The 18706-nt window shown below is 37.2% G+C and overlaps 1 protein-coding gene across 6 annotated transcripts in view; it reads right to left on the bottom strand.

Moving 5' to 3' along the window:
• Nucleotides 1-948: 948 nt before the first annotated feature.
• Nucleotides 949-18706, bottom strand: part of KATNA1 (katanin catalytic subunit A1) — a 34511-nt gene continuing 16753 nt past the window's right edge. For all 6 annotated transcript variants that reach the window (XM_025294408.2, XM_025294407.2, XM_025294411.2 and 3 more), the window contains 8 exons: nt 17525-17705; nt 14358-14479; nt 12950-13055; nt 11569-11727; nt 4351-4477; nt 3709-3843; nt 3034-3160; nt 949-1302 (listed from right to left, as the gene is read on the bottom strand). In XM_025294408.2, the coding sequence (XP_025150193.1) occupies nt 1104-1302; nt 3034-3160; nt 3709-3843; nt 4351-4477; nt 11569-11727; nt 12950-13055; nt 14358-14479; nt 17525-17705 (1156 nt within the window). In that variant the 3' untranslated portion in view covers nt 949-1103. The remainder of the gene's footprint in view (nt 1303-3033; nt 3161-3708; nt 3844-4350; nt 4478-11568; nt 11728-12949; nt 13056-14357; nt 14480-17524; nt 17706-18706) is intronic.

Raw genomic sequence — 18706 nt, 5'->3', positions numbered from 1 at the left:
AATATAGTTTACAATTTGATCCTAAAGTCACCCAGCAATTAACGGTTTATTTTTTTATATCCTTCTTCACTAAGTTGCTAGAAATCACCAGTTCTAACTTTCAACAATGACAGGGTCTTATTTCATCCTTTAAGCATAAGCTTGTAGCCTCTTGTGAGGAGAACAACGTAGGAGGCTTTCACTGGAGGGCGCAGGCGCTGCGGTCAGCAGTTCCCAGCCTGCCTTCTCTCCTTACCCGTGATACTTGAGACCGTGGCAAATCATGCGGGCTTCCTGAGGCTCTGTTTTCTATGGTTGGGGTGATACAGAAAGTATTACTTTACAAGGAATTATAAATAGAAATCTTACCTAAAGTTTTATACCATTACTCTTTATTTCACTTATTAATTTATATTTGTACTGTTATTTTATTTACACTTTGCATCCATGAGTAATGGGTTTGTGACTTTAAGAGTACAGTGAGCAGCACAAACATAAAGGTAGCTTCTTGCCTACAGTGCAGCCTTTTACATGTGGGCAGAATACAGTCAGGCAGGCAAGACTGTGCAGATGTGTGCGTGTGTGTATATGTGTATATATATATATATATATATTTTTTTTTTTTTTTTTCTCTTTTAAATGGCACAGTAAAATGAAGGGGCCTTTAAAGCTCTCTCAGAATGAGGAGGGAAACTGGCCATAACACCAGGCAGGAAGGAAAGTACACTGGGTGTGGTCTGCCCGGCTACTTGTGTAAAAATGTTCAGGGATTTTCAGTTATCCTCTGGCACCTACAGAGCTAGAGCCAGTCTTATTCTTCAGAAGCAACAGCAGCCACAGGCAGTGGAAGAGGATACACTCGCAAGTGCACATAAAGACAGTTTTGCAAGCTAAGTAACAACGCTTTTGGTACACTTGTTGTCAGTGAAAGAGAAACAGAGTAATGCGAAAGTAAAACAAGTTTGCTTGTAACTTGAAAAAACTGCCTTTATTCAGAATCATACTTTTTTTTCACTCTTACCATAACGAAAGTTTAAAAAAATATAGCGCTTGGTGCAATGAAATACTACATTTAATTATTCAAACACTTAATGCAAGGTTGCTCACAGTTTACATGTGAGAATTTAGCATGATCCAAACTCAAATATCCATTTCTCATATCTTTCAATGTCTGCAGCAGATACTGACTTTGAAACCTTTTTTAAAGCCATTTCAAAATCCTCCATAGTTGTAGGCATATGCATTTCTTCTCTTGAAAGATTTCTGATTTCTTCCGGGGTCAAACCTTCAATACGCCTTCTCATTGCCATCAAGGATGCATCCCTAGGTTTTAAATTAAAAAGACAAAAACCATAAAATGATGTGCTAGTCAAATAAAAAACTGAACAGAAAGAAGATTTTTTTCAGTGCATGTGTTATTCTGTAATTACTTTATTATATATACATAAGTAGTACTGCACAGAATCTAGTATTGGACAACAAGGCCTGTTTTTTAGCTGTTTTGTTAGCAGTTAAATCTGAGCAAAAAGCCCAAGAAGTAGTAGAAGGATAGAACATGAGGGCAACTGAATTTTATTAAAGGTGTACCATAAAGAATAAGCATCACAGGGACAGGAGAGAACTTGTTGGCTGGAAAATTAAATATTTTCTACTGCATGTGTAAGAAAAACTAAACAGTCAAGTGGTCTCTCCTTTCCCCTCCTCTGTATTAATGCTATTTTTTTAAGGAGAAACTTCAGATTCAACTACGTCCTTGCTTTCACCCAGTTTGATCCTTAACAGCAGCCACCACGTGTGCAAAGCGACAGCTACAAAGGGTTTCATACACACATTATTGCTAATCCTCACATCAGCCCTGCATGGAATGTTTACTTTGGAGGTGAGTAAACCAGTGCAGTCCAAGCTAATACTAAGATTAGGACCAAAGCTACTTCAATAACGTTCTGAAGTAGAGACCATCTTTTCTTGTTTCTGATTTCTTCCTATCACATTTATGACACTTCACTGAAAATGAGACTGTACTCCCCTCTGATGTGCCAAATCAATCTATACTGGACTACGTCTCCTATGGAACAATATGCTGAATGAATGCACCAATGTTAATTTTTCTAACCCAGGCACTTGGCAGCAGTCACCGTGCAGACTGGACTCTGCTCAGTCATGCCTCGCTCTGCTTCCTCTGCGACCATGTCTGACATACCTGATATGGCTGAGATTATAAAATTTGGTAAGTCAAAATTGAAGACAGAAATAAATGGAAGAGAAAAAGCCACTGCTTTCAAAAGAAATGACAACAGAAGTAAGCAGGCAGGTTTTAATAAGGCGTGTGCCGCCAATAAGCACCGTACATTCCACAAGCTCTGCCTTCTTATTTTACTTTTAGCTGTTTTAATTTTGTAAGATGCAGAGTGTGGATCAAATTTAAATGACTGTGCTGCCCTCTTCATGTCAAAGAAAGGAGAACTACTGACAGGAGGGCTGAAGGCCATTCCTGCCTCTCCCATCTGCCTGTCTGGCCGGTGGGGAAGAAAACCAGTTTACATGCTGGTGAAGGAGGAAGCTGGGAGGGGTGGCAGTGAAATCTAGAGTAAAAAGCAAACTGGTCCAAGGTGTCCCATGGGCTGTTAAAATGCAGTGTAACCAGTATAACATTTTCTTTTATTCAAATGATTTTAATTACTAGAATGTACACTTTTTAAAGTATGCAAATAAAAAGTGTTAAAACCTAAAACTTTTTTTTCTAATCCAAGACAATTACTGGCTTTCTATTTTATATCAGTTGTTTTAACACTACCTTCTTGAACATGTAGCTTTTAAATGAACCACAGTCTTCAGTGACATACAAGATAACCAAACAAGATAACTAGCACCAGCTAAACACTAGCTTAATGCCAAAATGTGTGTCTCTGACTAGGTTATATAATGTGGGTCTTTATTCATCTAAATTTAGCATTAAAACTTCATAACAGAAGTTTACACTGACAAAAATCTATGCTTCTTAAAAACAAAACCAGAACCAGAAACAAAAACCTATACTTCCAAAATAATTCATACCTGCATACGTTGGTAATGTCCGCACCTGAATAACCCTCCATGTTTTCTGCTATACTCGCAAGGTCAACATCATCAGCCAATTCCAGCTCACGGAGACTTATTCGTAATAGTTCCTCCCTGCCTTTTGCTATTGGGAGAAACAAAATATAAATGAATATATATAAACATAACACATATAAAAATATATAAACATATATAGAAATATAAATGAATATAAACATAAATATCAACATAAACAATGTTCTATTTTTCTCCAGTCTACTTTATTTTTGTTTTTCAATTCTTAGAGCTCATTTGCTTAAAAAATTTAGCAGCTATTCCTCACTAAATTTAGTTTATTTTTAAATTTAAATTTTTAATTGAAAAAAATTTTTTTAACTGACATTTTTTTAGTTTTTATGTTTTTAATTGAACTGGTTTGTCTTTTAAAGTAATACCAAACTTCAAAATTTAGCAAAACTACTGAAGAGTCAACATGAGGGACTTTCCTGGTGGTCCAGTGGCTAAGACTCTAGCTCCCAATTCAAGCAGCCTGGGTTCAAACCCTGGTCAGGAAACTAGATCCCACATGACTGCAACTAACAGTTCACATGCTGCAACTAAGACCTGGTTCAGCCAAGTAAATAAATAAAAAAATAAAAGTTAACATGAGCTTCCTGATTCAAATGAAGATACCTGATGGTAATGGAATATAGATTCTTTTCTCAAGACGTCGTCTTAAAGCCTCATCAATATCCCAGGGAAAATTAGTAGCTGCCAGAACCATAACCATTTTGGAAGGGTCATCATTTTCAGAAGCACCTCCAACACCTTGAGGAAGGGTAAGAACATAGTAAAAAAAAAAAAAAAGCAAAGCTCAAATACTTAAAAGATCCTCAAATATTTAGCACAACGTTAAAAGCAATGTGATCATCAAGCCTCCTTAAGACTTACAAAGCGAACTGGTCACATGTGTGAGTTTGCAGTTCAAGAAAAATGAGTTTTTGTAGCACGCAGAAAATGACTCAAAAACAGATTTAATAAAAAGACTAGTTCAGCAAAACTATGTAACAATTTAAAAAATTCTTCAAAACCATACATATCCCCCTTTCAGGCCAATTTATCTGCATTTGTTTAAGTTTCTTGGCTAAGAATGAGGTCAGCGTGTGTGACAAAAGGTGCTCAGAGAAGGAACGGCCATTATTTCCGGCGTGTCCCCACTGTCAGCATCCCCACTTCACTGCTGTCGATCTCCAGGGCCTCCTCGCCAGCCCCTGGCCACTGGAGCTGGGGGTCAGCACTGCGCGTGGAGCTTATCATGCTTGTACCCACGCATACCATCCATCTGAACCAGCAGCTCGGCCTTCACCCTTCTGCTTGCCTCGTGCTCTTCAGAAGTCCCTCTGCGGCTGCAAATGGAGTCTATCTCATCAATAAATATAGTAGCTGGAGAGTAAAATCGAGCCTGCAGGAAGAAACCAGGCCAACACCAGGTTTTTAATTCCATTTAAAAGTAATCTACAGTTAAGTGATTAGAAAAGAGTGGAGGAGCCTCCCACACTGTGCATCTCTCCCTCTTGTCCTAATACTGTGGAGAGAGGAGAGAATTGGAAGAGCTAAAATACAGCTTCTAATACAGACTTATTGTATACTTAAATATTATATGGAAATTTCTATACTATTCAATACTCTAATTGGCTATATATGTCATATAAATACAGGATTATCCTGTACATTACAATGATATGGATAACGATAGTGGGAAGACATTTATAGATACTGATAAGCGTTCTAAAATTGCAGAAAAATTTTGTTAAAGAGAACCATTACCTTCTATATTAATATCACATAGATTTTTATAAATATTTAAAAATATATTTAAATTTAATACTTTGTTTATATGTAAATTTATTTTAATGTAAATATATACAGTATTATAAATAATGTATAAATATATTTAAATTTAAATTTTTATAAATATAAATTCTCTCTAAGGAATTCTAATTAAATTGCCATTTTTCATTTGACTAATACAAGTACAGCTGACCCCTGAACAATTCAGGTATGAACTGCATGGGTCTACTTACATGTAGATATTTTTCATTAATAAATACTATATTACTACCTAGGCTGGTTGAATCTGAGGGTGCAGAAGAATTGTGGATACAGAGGGCTAACTGTAAGTTACATGCAGATTAATCTTCACATTGTTCAAGGGTCAATTAAAAGAGTCAATTAAAATGGCCTTTTTTTTTCTAAGATAAAATTCATATAACAAAAAATTCACCATTTAAACCATTTTAAAGTATACAATTCAGTAATCAGCATATTAATACTATTATGCAACCATCATCACTGTCAATTCCAGAACATTTCAATGCCTCCCTCGCCCAATAATCCCCACTTCTCTTCCCCAGCCCCTGGTGATCACTGATCTATTTTCTGTCCCTATGCATCTGCCTCTTCTGAACATTTCAAATTAATGGGATCATACAACATGTGGCCTTTGTGTCTGCTTTCTTCCACTCAGCATGCTTTCAATGTTTATTTATATTATAGCATGTACAGTACTTCCTTCTCTTTAATGGCTGAATAATATCCCCCAAGTTTATTTTTGTACCTTAAATGCATTTCTTCTTCCTCAAATCAAAGGACAGGGAAGATTGATCCACTGGTCAAGTATTAACCTAATAAACAGCTGTATAAGATTCAGTAGTATCACCCTTTTCTTAAGGAGACAGAAGCAGCATTTTATCTATTTATTTTTGTGGGTTTTTTTTGTTTTTAGTAGACTTTTTTATTGGAGTATAGTTGATAAGAAGCATATTATTATAGTAACTAATATTTACTGTTAATCATTTTTTAAATGAAATATCCACACTTACAGAATCACCACACAAGAAAGCTTGAAACTAAATGATGGCAAGGATTTCTCAAAACAGAGCATTAAGTGAACAAACAGCATTTTAAAAACAGAAGTCCACAATGGCAAATGAACACAACAGACTTGACCATGCAACTGTACTGGGTCCATCAACTCTTCTGACCATGAGGTTACAATCCAGTACCCTCGAAAAGGCACTGTGCTGAAAGACTCTGCCTCCAAAGTACAGATTTACTTTTAGTCTGTTCACTTGGAAAATCCTAATATTAAAATCTCAGTTTCTTTCCTAGTTAAAAACTTGAATTTTAAGTCATCTATTTGCTCCAAATACCAGACCACCTGACCTGCCATTTGAGAAACCTGTATGCAGGTAAGGAAGCAACAGTTAGAATTGGACATGGAACAACAGACTGGTTCCAAATAGGAAAAGGAGTACGTCAAGGCTGTATACTGTCACCCTGCTTATTTAACTTCTATGCAGAGTACATCATGAGAAACGCTGGGCTGGAAGAAGCACAAGCTGGAATCAAGATTGCCGGGAGAAATATCAATCACCTCAGATATGCAGATGACACCACCCTTATGGCAGAAAGTGAAGAGGAACTAAAAAGCCTCTTGATGAAGGTGAAAGAGGAGAGTGAAAAAGTTGGCTTAAAGCTCAACATTCAGAAAACGAAGATCATGGCATCTGGTCCCATCACTTCATGGGAAATAGATAGGGAAACAGTGGAAACAGTGTCAGACTTTATTTTTGGGGGCTCCAAAGTCACTGCAGATGGTGACTGCAGCCATGAAATTAAAAGACGCTTACTCCTTGGAAGAAACGTTATGACCAACCTAGATAGCATATTCAAAAGCAGAGACATTACTTTGCCAACATAGGTCCGTCTAGTCAAGGCTATGGTTTTTCCTGTGGTCATGTATGGATGTGAGAGTTGGACTGTGAAGAAAGCTAAGTGCCGAAGAATTGATGCTTTTGAACTGTGGTGTTGGGGAAGACTCTTGAGAGTCCCGTGGAATGCAAGGAGATCCAACCAGTCCATTCTGAAGGAGATCAGCCCTGGGATTTCTCTGGAAGGACTGATGCTAAAGCTGAAACTCCAGTACTTTGGCCCCCTTATGCGAAGAGTTGACTCATTGGAAAAGACTCTGATGCTGGGAGGGATTGGGGGTGGGAGGAGAAGGGGACGACAGAGGATGAGATGGCTGGATGGCATCACTGACTCGATGGATGTGAATCTGAGTGAACTCCGGGAGTTGGTGATGGACAGGGAGGCCTGGCGTGCTATGACTCATGGGGTCGCAAAGAGTCAGACACGACTGAGCGACTGAACTGAACTGATTCGCTCCAAAAGGATAATACCATTTTAAATTAGGGTATCTTTTTACTTGGATTTTAGGCACTATGTACAAACAATTTGGTACTTTCTTTTCAAGAAACAGAGGGGAAAGATAAACTGGATGGAGGGAAAGAAAAAAGCAAACATGCAAGAAAATTTGTAATTGAAATTCTAGCTAGCAACCATCAGAACCAATGACAAAAATCAAATTTCAAGCAAAAACTACTAGATTTGAGTTTTCCCCCATACTAAGGGTACATGCTGCTGCTGCTAAGTCGCTTCAGTCGTGTCCAACTGTGCGACCCCATAGACGGCAGCCCACCACGCTCCACCGTCCCTGGGATTCTCCAGGCAAGAATAATGGAGTGGATAGAAAGGTCTAAATTAAAGCAGAGGCTATGTGGCACACTTAAAATTGGGTTTGGATGACCTGGGAAAATATCATAGAGAGATGTGGAAGAGGACACCAACTGTTTCTTCTGCCTGCACAGTACTGTGCAGATAAGAGAAGCTCTCCTTTTCATTTGTACATAAATCATCTCTTTCTCATTCTTACTCCACTACTTCAAGTAAGGCCAACCTCTGCTGGAGTCCCAGGGGAGTCTAGGCACAAGCGTGTGACTCAAGCAAGGCCAAACATTAATCACTGGAGTTTTGCTGGAACAACTGAGAAATGAGGACTAATTCTCAGGGATTACCATTAGGACAACAAAAATAAGATTTAAACCTCTAATGGTGATCTTAGTCAGCATATGGATCTGCCAATGTCAAAGTCAACCCAGAGGTAAAAAGAGCCAAATGTTTACACAAAAATAATTCCCAAGGACATCTGAACTGCTGGATCCTGCTAGACCTAAAAATCTAAAATGTAACCTGATAATTCCCAGTTATGTCACCCAACATACTATTCTTATTGTTTAAACTGATTTGATTACTTTTTTTTCCCCTTTATCGGCTGCACCTGCAGCATGTGGGCTCATAGTCCCCGACCAGGGATGGAACCCACGACCCCTGCATTAGAAGTGCAGAATCTTAACCACTGGATCACCCGGGATTAGATTTCTGACGCTTGCAAATGAAAGTTCTTGACAATATAACAAAACAATATACAGTTAAGTTTTTAAATGTCTGTACCAACTCATGGGAAAAACCCTGGACAGATTTTAATATTTAAGTGGGACTACCCTAGTGCTACAGTGGATAAGAATCTGCCTGTGAGAATCTGTAGGGGACAGTGGTTTGATCCCTGGTCTGGAAAGATTCCACATGGTCATGGAGCAACTAAGCCTGTGAGTCACAACTACTGAGCCTCAGAGCCTGTGCTCCACAGCAAGAGAAGCCACTGAAACCAGAAGCCTGCACAATGTAACTAGAGAGTAGCCCTCTCAGAGCACACAGAGAAAGCCTGGAACAGCAAAAAAGACCCAGTGCAACTGAAAATAAATCATTTAAAAAACAGTATTTGTCCATGTATGGAAGAAATCAACACAATACCGTAACGCAATCATCCTTCAGTTAAAAATAAATTAATTAAAAATAGTAATGATAGTATTTAAGTGGTATTATTCAAAATATAGGCCTTGAGCCATGCTCACTTTGAGAGATTCTGGTGGGGCAGGGCACCTAAGAGAGAGGCAGTCATCTGTAGAGCAGTCAAAACCAAGACATAAGAGGCAGTACAATTTTACTCCTTGAGAGAGTCCACATAATGAAAAGGAGAAAATCAAGCTGGTTTCAAGGGAGCCATAAACAAAATTCAGAGAGGTAGGAGCTCTAAACTGCAGGCACTGGTTTGTGATTGAACCTCTGATCAAGTGAGCAGCTCAAGGTAGCACCCTCCGGATAAGATTTAAAGATGGTTAAGATTTTCCTAGGCAATACCAGGGAAGCCAGTAAAAAATAAGTTGTTTGATATATTTTATAAACTGCACTATAAAAAAAAATACTACAAATTAGCACTTTGTAAGAGGCTCTCCCTCATAGAAGAAAACAGTCCTTTTTCCTCAATACAAAACCCTACCTTATATACCTATGGCTGATTCATACTGATGTATGGCAGAGGTCAACACAGTATTATAAAGTAATTATCCTCCAACTTAAAAAAATAAATTAAAAAAATACAGTAAAAAATAAACTCCCTACATTAAAAAAATAATCAAATAATTCTTAAACAGTAATAGTAAATACTAATGAGTTCTTATGAGTCAGTGTCTATATTAAGCAGCTGAAGTGCACTGGCTGATTTCACCCTCCAAACATTAGAGGTCAGTTCAGTTTAGTCGCTCAGTTGTGTCTGACTCTGCGACCCCCATGGACTGCAGCACACCAGGCTTCCCTGTCCATCTTGAATTCCCAGAGCATGCTCAAACTTATGTCTGTTGAGTCGGTGATGCCATCCAACCATCTCATCCTCTGTTGTCCCCTTCTCCTCCTGCCTTCAATCTTTCCCAGCATAAGGGTCTTTTCCAGTAAGTCATTTCTTCACATCAGGTGGCCAAAGTATTGGAGTTTCAGCTTCAGCATCAGTCCTTCCAATGAATATTCAGGGTTGATTTCCTTTAGGACTGATTGGTTTGATCTCCTTGCTGTCCAAGGGACTCTCAAGAGTCTTCTCCAACATCACAGTTTAAAAGCATCAATTCTTCAGCACTCAGCTTTCTTTATAGTCCAACTCTCACATCCATAGATGACTACTGGAAAAACCGTAACTTTAACAAGACGGACCTCTGTTGGCAAAGTCATGTCTCTGCTTTTTAATATGCTGTCTAGGTTGGTCATAGCTTTTCTTCCAAGGAGTAAGCGTCTTTTAATTTCATGGCTGCAGTCACCATCTGCAGTGAGTTTGGAGCCCAAGAAAATCAAGCCTGTCACTGTTCCCATTGTTTCCCCATCTATTTGCCACAAAGTGATGGGACCAGATGCCATGATCTTAGTTTTTTTAATGTTGAGCTTTAAGCCAGCTTTTTCACTCTCCTCTTTCACTTTCATCAAGAGGCTCTTTAGTTCCTCTTCACTTTCTGCCATAAGGGTGGTGTTATGTGCATATCTGAGATTATTGTTATTTCTCCCTGCAATGTTTATTCCAGCTTGAGCATAAACATTAGAGGTAGGTCCTAAATTACTGTCCTCCTCTTATAGATAAAGCAACTGAGCAACAGGAGAGGAATTCTCCCACAGGTAGCTAGCTGGGAAAGTGACAGAAGTGGGATCTAAATGACCCCATACTTACCCATTCATTCTACTGAGCTTACATTTTTAAACACCAAGTTATTCTGGAATACTGGTCATTTTTTCCCCTGAAGATAATTTTTCAAAATGATTTAAGAGGTTCTCTATCAGACACCTACTGTGGGATGGACTATTAATAATCCATAAGAACCTGTCAGAATTTACATCCTGCCTTATGAATTATCACAGTTGAAGGAGAAAAAAATGGGAACTGAAACAGGAAGAAGCCTTTACAGAAAATGGATAACGTTAAATTGTAAGGGTTTTTGTTTTGTCTTATTCTGAGCCTAGGAAGGAAGATGTAGTATAATGTTAGCACGATCATCTAAGATTTTGGCCACCATGACTAAGAATGTAAATCTTTGTCACTATTTATATAATAAATGCAACTCTGTGTTCATGCATATAACTAAACCATTTCTTAAATGAGGTAAGATGGAAACAGTTGAGTGAAACTTCAAGTCCAAAGTCTAAAAGCTACTGAATTCAACCCACTCAGTCAGAACTTGTTGAATTATATTTCATCTACTGATACTCAGATGAGTGGCAGTGGAAGAAAGAAAAAGAAACTCAAAGAAGCAAAGAACTGAATTCAAAGATTATGTCATTAAATTCCAGGTATTTGATACAGTGAATAGATCGGAGGTAATCTCAGTTCCATATTTACTTGTGATTTTCACCTTTCCCCATTATTTACCAATACTGAATTTACTATATTATAACAAAGCCTGGCTTAAAAAACATAATGATTTCACATTCCTATAGCAGCAGATCAGTAACGCGGATCCCATAGCATAAGCATGTCTGTAAGCTAACAGTCATTCCTCCAGAGAAAAGGAGTCAAAGAGAAACACAAGTAATTCATGTTAGTAAAAAGTTTCTAAGGATGGAGGAGCCTGGTAGGCTACAGTCCATGGGGTTGCAAAGAGTTGGACACGACTGAGCAACTTCACTTTTTCTTTTTCACTTTCTTTCAAGGGCACAGGAACCATACCCTGGGCACAAGCACATCCTGCCTGGCGATTCTACACCATGGAGTTAGTTACAATTCATTTTCTTCCCTTCTAGAAGTAAAGAATCATTAGAGTTGTCTCAAGCATTCACCATTTCGAACAGAAGACGAACAAGCTTCTCAGACTCTCCTCTGTATTTGGAAGTCAGAGTTGATGAAGAGACATTGAAGAATGTTGTCTTACATTCCGTTGCTACTGCTTTAGCAAGGAGGGTCTTTCCTGTGCCAGGTGGGCCCACCATTAACACTCCCTGTTGGGAATATAACAGTGTCAGCAAAGGGTTTATATGTCGTTGTTCTAATTCACAAGAATTCCATTATTAAGAATCAGTCTTCAACCAACTTACACGTAATACTGAGATAAGTAAAAGACAAAGATAAACAGAAGGATATTTTATCACAAATTTATTTTTTGCATTACAAAAGTAAGGTAATTACACATTATTAAAAATTTGGAACTAAGAGATGAGAAAAAAATATAATCAATATTATAGTACTGATATCATACCCTAACACAGGTACCGTTAGGATCTAGATATATTTCCTGCTAGTCCTTTTGCTCAAACAAATTAGTTGATTTTTTTTTTTTACATGGTTGTAACTCAAGGTATGTCTAGAATTTTGTATCTTATTACTTAGCATTTCAAGAATTCCAAAAAACAAGTACAGAGCGAGCCATTAGCACATTTCCCAAATCCAGGAGTTATTTGGACACTTTTCAGATCAGCATGTGACTTTTATGAAGTACTCATTAGGGTTTCCTTGGTGGTTCAGTTGTAAAGAATCCGCCTCCCAAAGCAGGGGACACAGGTTCAATCCTTGCTCTGGAAAGATCCCACATGCTGCAGGACAGCTAAGCCCAGGCACCACAACTACCAAGCCTGTGCCCCAGAGCCCGGGAGTCGCAACAACTGAGCCTGAGGGCTGCAGCTACTGAAGCCTAAGCACTTTCCTAGAGCCCGTGCTCTGCAACAAGAGAAAGCACTGCAATGAGAAGCCTGGGCACCGCAACTAGAGGGCAGCCCCCAGATTGCTTCATCTCGAGAGAGCCCACGTGCAGAAATGAAGACCCAGTGAAGCCATATATAAATAAACTTTTTTAAAAAGGAGTACTCATTAGATGCAGATACATCTTATTAATTTCTTAAGAACAATTCCAAGAAGTACAGATACAAGTTCTGCAACACAACATGTAAAATGGAGTATTTTTGTATTTAGGCAACTTGTTCATATTTGCAAAGGTAAGTTCATTATAAATCTGCTATGTGTATATCTTTTCAAAGATCACACTGCATCTGTTTCCTATTCTGGAAACCCTGCAATAGTTTTTCATCTGAATAACACAACATATTTAAATTTTTCTGTACCTGCTCTACGTTCTACTCCCCCTTCCCTCAACACAGGTAAATATTGGCTCTCTACACAATGCATTTGCCGTTTGCTTTGACAATGCTGTTACAGTAAGAAACTTACTTTCCATGGTCTCCTAATGCCTTTAAAGAATTCTGGCATCCACATTGGTAACACCACAGCTTCCTTAAGCAACTTTTTAGCTTCTACTAAATCAGCAATATCATCCCTGAAAGAGAAGATATTTGATTAAAACCTTAGACCACATATTTAATTCAGTGTAGTCATTCTTGAGAGCCACTGAAAGCACATGATTTTATGTTGCTGACAGAACGTGAAGTTTCTTCCTAGGCACGCGTGAACTAACACATTGTGACGAGGCTTCTGCCACACCGGCCAGTATATACAAAGGGCACAATCTGAATCTTCAAGTCTTGGCACTAATGATTTTCAGCTTGGTGAATGAGAACACAGGTGTATAGGCCTACTCTTTATTATTATGCCATCTTATTATAAATTTCTGTTCTTAAAATGCTCATTCCATAAATTCCATAGTTTAGAAATAATGAGCCCACTAAAAAACAAACATAAGAATAAACATAGCAGAAAGCAGACACAGGTTGTAATTCAGCTGCTTTGCCCCCTACTCCACCAAGAGGTGGACAGCAAGGTTAGTAGAGATTGCCACGAAATCATCATCAACCACGAGACCACCACCAATGTACAACTACGAGTACACATGGCATGATAATATATTATGATATATGACGTGATAATATATTTTAAAATATCCCCAAAACTGTACCTAAAAATAAAGTTTTAACAAAAAATATATAACTGAATGTGCCTAACTTTGTGGCAAATGGAACTTTAGAACTTGTGATAAATTTTAGTTCTTTGATTAGATATAGTATCTATTTTTTAATAATTTATTGAAGTATGGTTGATTTACAATGTTATGTTAGTTTCAGGTGTACAGAAGGGTGATCCAGTTAAATATACATAGAGCATCTTCTTTTTTTTTTTTTAATTCTTTCCCCTTATAGATTAGTACAAAATACTGAGTATGGTTCCCTGTGCTATATAGTAGGTCCTTGCTGGTTATGTATTTTATATATATCAGTGTGTAATATGTTAATCCCAAACTTCTAATTTTATATTAATAAAGTTGAGAACCACTGCTCTAAGTAATAGGATATAGGAGCAATATGTATTGTATAAACCTAAAGATAACCAGTAATACATATGCTTAAGAGTGACTGCCATTTTACCTTTAAAGAATGTCCCAAAAAGAAGATGAAATTTTTGTGATCTTGTTCACATTCTGTACATAGGATTTTTAAATTTAATAAAAATTTCATTATTTATTTCATTAAATTAAAAAATTTAAACAAAAACTGGTACAGCCTGAATCAAAGTGAAGTCTTTCATTATGTGTCTTCCAGTTCTATCCTCAAAGACTGATCTTCAGCGCATGCCCATTTCTGTTCCAAAAAGCAACATCCAATTGTTTTGCTGTGCTATAACTTACCATCGAACATTGGGATTCTGAGAAATTATATCCCTTTCCAAAGCTTCTACTAAGTCCTTATCATACCCAGTACTATCAAATTTATTTGTCTCTGGTTCTGTAGCTGCAGCAGGTGATTTGTTCTACACAAACAGAGGAAAAAAAACATGAGCTTATGATTAACTCAAACACTGTATTTCATTTCTATGAATCAGAAAGAAAGATTGGACTCAAGTGACATTTTTATAAAAGTTAATGTAACAGTACAAGTAATAAGGACAGAATCAAAGACTGTTAAGTCATCATTCTACATCAACATCAGAGTTTCATACTGAATTTTTATTTTTATGTAAAAAGTATGACAATGGTGTTAAACAAAAATATTATGCATATGAACTGACAACAGAAAAAATTAATATTGAGATAAATTGTGGTCACTAGTGAATATTAGATATGTATATTTATCTCAAAGCTTTAGAAGAGATAAGGTTAAGGACAGATGGTTTCTTTAGGTAAGATAATAGGTCAATCTTTAACACCTACTCAGTTCCTACTGATACTCCAAAAACACTTTTTGATTATTCCCATATTCCCCCAAGAGACACCTCAGCCCTTAGAAGAGATTTCCTCCCATCCTCTGTGATGTCAGTCATTAGGGCCACAATGCTACGTGCTAAAGCACTCCAAGGCACAATGACAAACTCACAGGACACTGCAGGATATCTCAAACTTCTGAGAGAAACACAAAAACATCTATTTGAACCTGGGTGGACTGCCAGCTCAATGAAACCTAATAAAGAGCCCATAAACAGGTCCACACGAATATTCCCCCCAAATTTTTGAGAATGGTATAAAAATTTTATTGACATATATATTATTTATAATGTATTAATTTCTGCTGCACAGCCTAGTGACTCAGTTATACATATATATATTCTTTTTCTTATTCTTTTCCATTATAATTTATCACAGGATACTGAGTATAGTTCCCTGAGCTATAATAAATCCTTTTCAACAAATGGTGTTGGAGCAACTGAATATGTATGGGCAAAAAATGAACCTTGACCTAAGCCTCACACTTTACATAAAAATCAACTCAAAACACATCATGGACTTATATGTAAAACATAAAATTATAAAACTTTTAAGAAAAAATTTTTAAAAATTGCGATCTAGGGATAAGCAAAGAGTTAAGAACTTGACAACAAGAATACATTCTATAAAAGGAAATACTGTACTTTACCAAAATTAAAATCATTTGCCTTGTGAAAGATCCTGCTAAAACAATGAAAAGACAAACTACACACTTAAAAAAAATCTGCAAAATATATATCTGACAAAGAACTAATCTCTAGAATATATAAAAAACTCTTAAAATTCAACAGTAACCAAAAAAAGTCATTTGTATAATGGGCAACAGACCTGCCCATTATAGAAGAGACTTTTCTCTGAAGAGTCTTGGTTCTGTGCTCTTATTTCCTTTTCTTAAGTCAGCTTGTACAGCGACTGTTTAGAAGAGTAGACTAACTCAGCATAGACTGTTAGATTGTTGAGAAGAACAGCACTGGGGACTTTACATTTGCTATAACCCAGTTTTTACTTTGCCCAGGTGGTGTGGAGGGGCCTTTTGGTACAACGAGCCAAACAAATGATCCGGTGCTTTACCATTTCATAGGCTAGGTATGTGCCTCAGTCAAGGGAGTGGGGAGGTGGAAGAGAGAGGACTGAAACTAAATTCTTAGAGTCCTATCTGCTTCTTACTGCAAGGGAGTGTAAGCACTCAAATAATATTAACTAGCACTGAAATCCCGGTTTATAAAGCTCATTCCTCACTAACAGGAACCAGGGAACTAACAGGAACTAACAGGAACCTTGTTTCCTGGAGAAACAAGGGTAAATACAGGAGGAGCCTGGAACACACTATTTTGTCAGAGAATGGTGAGTACATGTTAAAAAGACTTAAGATCCAGCTTCAAGGGTCTCCCGCTCCTCAAATCCTGGACAATTTAAGCATCAGAAAGATAGTAACAAATTTTATTTATTTTTTTTTATTTTATTTTTTTTAGATAGTAACAAATTTTAATTCATTGAATAAAATAAGAATCCATGAGTCCATACAGATAAAATTAAATAAAGGGGAAGAGATAGAGCTTTTTCTTACAATTCAAAGTCAATTAATTAAAGAAGAGATAATAGCATTAGAAAATGATTTTTCAATTGTCAGAGGAGTAAATGATTCAGGCAAGAACTCCTGGATGCTGAAACAAATAAAATTTTGATGAGAAACAGGATATTTATATAATCTCAAAAGTATCTCCCCACAAATGACTATAAAGGGAAAAAGAGTAACTTTATAGTGGAGAGACTTGGCAGACGCCACCCTAACCAAGTGATCCAATTTATTACAAGTAACAGAGCAGTAAGCACCCTGTGTGCCTCCTTATATGATGCGCTGAGGAGAACCAAACTTCACTTCAGTGGCACTCCTGCCAAGAACGCACAACCTTAATCTAATCACAAGGAAACATGAGGTGAACCCAAACTGAGGAACATTCTACAAAATAACTCTTTAAAAAGGCCAAAAAAGATAAAGGCTGAGGAAATGTTCACATTAAAAGAGGCTAAAGAAACGTGACAACCAAATGCAACATATGCTTCTATATTGGGTTCTGGCAGGCTGGGGGAAAAGCTATAAATGACATTATTAGAGTAACTGGCAAAATTTTACAAAAGCCTGTGGATTAGATAACGGTACTGCATCAATGCAAAATTAATGATTTTTGATCACTGCTTTGTGTTTGTATGAAAAAAATGTCCCAGTATTTAGAAAACTGACACTAAAATATTTAAGGGTAAAAAGGCATGATTTCTACAACTTACCTACGCTCAATGCTTCAGGAAAAATCAAGTATACAGAGAGTAAATGATAAAGCAAAAAGGGTAAAATATTAATAAATGGTAAAAATGGGTAAAGAATATGTTTCTTTATTATCAAGATAGAAAGTTACAAAGGGCAACCAAAAATATTTGTTGAATACTGAGTAGGAAAAATCCTAGCCCAGGTGCAGTGTGACTATGGTTTTATTACAGAAGCAGATTTAATTCCTAAAAATTATTAAAATTTGTACAGTCTTCACTTTTAAGGTTAAGAAATAACTTTTTAACTTATAAAAATCAGTAACATTTACCTTTTCTTCTCTTCCTTTATTCTGTTCTTTCTTTTCCCGACTACGAACAGCTTTCCCTCTGTCATTGTGAAGATTGTGTGTGGATGGACGGTGAACTCTGACAGCTGTACTTGGACGGTTACCCTGCGGTTTAGGGTCGCTGTACTGAGAAGACTGGCGCTTTCTAGGTCCTGGTGATGGTCTAATCAAAGACAAGACCATGAAACTCATAATCAACGCTTGGAGTTGGTACAAATATAGATGAACACACACAGTGTGTAAATCAATCTATGACTTGAAGCAATGGCAATAACTGAACACAAGATAGAACTGCAGGTCACTGAAAGCTAAGATCCAGCACTAAAACTGGACATAACTGTCTGTGGTGCAGTATGGTTATATGGCAGAAATAACAGAAGGCAAGTGATCATCACCTCGCTTTTGAAATGAAACACCTGTTGTATAGCAAGGATAAATGAAAAAATAGCTTGATTCTTGAAAATGAAAAGAAAGCAAAATAATCAGAGAAGAGAGTTTTATCAAACGAGAAAGAACAAAGCAAGGTGTAGAAACCACATTTATGTACTAACATACACACAGCTTGGTACCATTTTATTTAGAATATATCATAGTTCTCATGTTTTAATTAATAAAATTTAATCATTTTTCATTAATCATTTTTTTTAATCATTTTAAACACAAGCTGGAATCAAGACTGCCGGGAGAAATATCAATAACCTCAGATATGCAGATGATACCACCCTTATGGCAGAAAGTGAAGAGGAACTAAAGAGCCTCTTGATGAAGGTGAAAGTGGAGAGTGAAAAAGTTGGCTTAAAGCTCAACATTCAGAAAATGAAGATCATGGCATCCGGTCCCATCACTTCATGGGAAACAGATGGGGAAACAGTGGAAACAGTGTCAGACTTTATTTTTCTGGGCTCCAAACTCACTGCAGATGGTGACTGCAGCCATGAAATTAAAAGACGCTTACTCCTTGGAAGGAAAGTTATGACCAACCTAGATAGCATATTCAAAAGCAGAGACATTACTTTGCCAACAAAGGTCCGTCTAGTCAAGGCTATGGTTTTTCCTGTGGTCATGTATGGATGTGAGAGTTGGACTGTGAAGAAGGCTGAGCGCCGAAGAATTGATGCTTTTGAGCTGTGGTGTTGGGGAAGACTCTTGAGAGTCCCTTGGACT

The sequence above is a fragment of the Bubalus bubalis genome, chromosome 10 (assembly GCF_019923935.1).
Source record: "Bubalus bubalis isolate 160015118507 breed Murrah chromosome 10, NDDB_SH_1, whole genome shotgun sequence".
Classification (NCBI taxonomy): Eukaryota; Metazoa; Chordata; class Mammalia; order Artiodactyla; family Bovidae; genus Bubalus; species Bubalus bubalis.
Note: the sequence above shows the minus strand (reverse complement) of the source record. Positions and strands in the feature narration are given on the sequence as shown.